This window comes from Platichthys flesus, chromosome 3, assembly GCF_949316205.1.
Source record: "Platichthys flesus chromosome 3, fPlaFle2.1, whole genome shotgun sequence".
Lineage (NCBI taxonomy): Eukaryota > Metazoa > Chordata > Actinopteri > Pleuronectiformes > Pleuronectidae > Platichthys > Platichthys flesus.
Window position 1 is genome coordinate 487,501 of NC_084947.1, and position 1,055 is coordinate 488,555.

Consider the following 1,055-nt stretch of genomic DNA (forward strand, 5'->3'; position numbering starts at 1 on the left):
GATCTGGATTTGGCTCGTTTTTATTAAACAGCATCTCACATCCTGACGACAGGAATTATGGGAAATAATATAGGACCCAGGATGGAGCCATGGGGGACACCACCCCAGACTGCACAAGGCCTCCTTCAGTGATGATTGATTCAGTTATTTGTTATTGTGAATCTGTAAATACCATGATAAGTGTGTAACATCTAAAAAATCACGAAGGGCTCAAGGAGCAGAGAGGAAATGATCTGAACCTAAAGAGACACTGTGAACTGAGACGGCCATCTTTAAAGTTCATGGTCAAGAGGGTGTGTGTGTGTGTCTGTGTGTGTGTGAGTGTGTGTGTGTGTGTGTGTGTGTTTGTGTCTCTGTGTGAGTGTGTGTGTCTCTGTGAGTGTGTGTGTTTGTGTGTCTGTGTGACCCCGCAGCCTTTACTCGTGCCCTGACTCTAACGGATGACGACAGCTTCGACCTTTGTGCGTTTTCAGTTGCGTCATCGATCTGTTTCCAGCAGTTGGGACTCGAACCTGTGTGAGGACACCCTGTGGCTGAAAGTGTGTGGACAGCCGAACATCTGTGGAACATGCTAACGTGCAGCAAAGGGTTTCAGTAAGTGTGTGTGTCTGTTCGTGTGTGTGTGTGTACTCACCGACCACTGTAAGCAACATGTTGTCAAGCAGCAGTGCGACACACACCACCACCAGGACAAGTCTGGGAGAAGCTCGACTCTGATGGAGCCACGCCATGTCTGCGGACACACACACACCCACAGACACACACAGGTTGGAACACCTATGTGTGTGTGTGACATTGTTTCATAGTGTTTGTGAGTCAGAGTTGTTCATATCACATCTTTAATAAATCGACAGGATGGTTGTTTATTATCAGCTCTGACACATCTGCACATTGTTCTCATTGAACCTGTTTCCACCTTCAAACCAGCACAGAGAACTGGGATCTGAGTTCACCTGTTGAGTCACACACATGTTCCTTCTTCACCATGAACACACACACTTCATCCTGCTTCCACAAACACACCCCGACCCCCGAGGAGGACATGGTCCCTGAGG

At 47.8% G+C, this 1,055-nt stretch overlaps 1 protein-coding gene across 1 annotated transcript in view; it reads right to left on the minus strand.

Annotated features, from left to right (window-relative positions):
- Positions 1-731, minus strand: part of LOC133945744 (chromaffin granule amine transporter) — a 7,213-nt gene extending 6,482 nt beyond the window's left edge. Inside the window, exon 1 of the mRNA XM_062382058.1 lies at positions 635-731. Coding sequence (XP_062238042.1) covers positions 635-731 — 97 coding nt within the window. The remainder of the gene's footprint in view (positions 1-634) is intronic.
- Between the last annotated feature and the right edge of the window lie 324 nt (positions 732-1,055).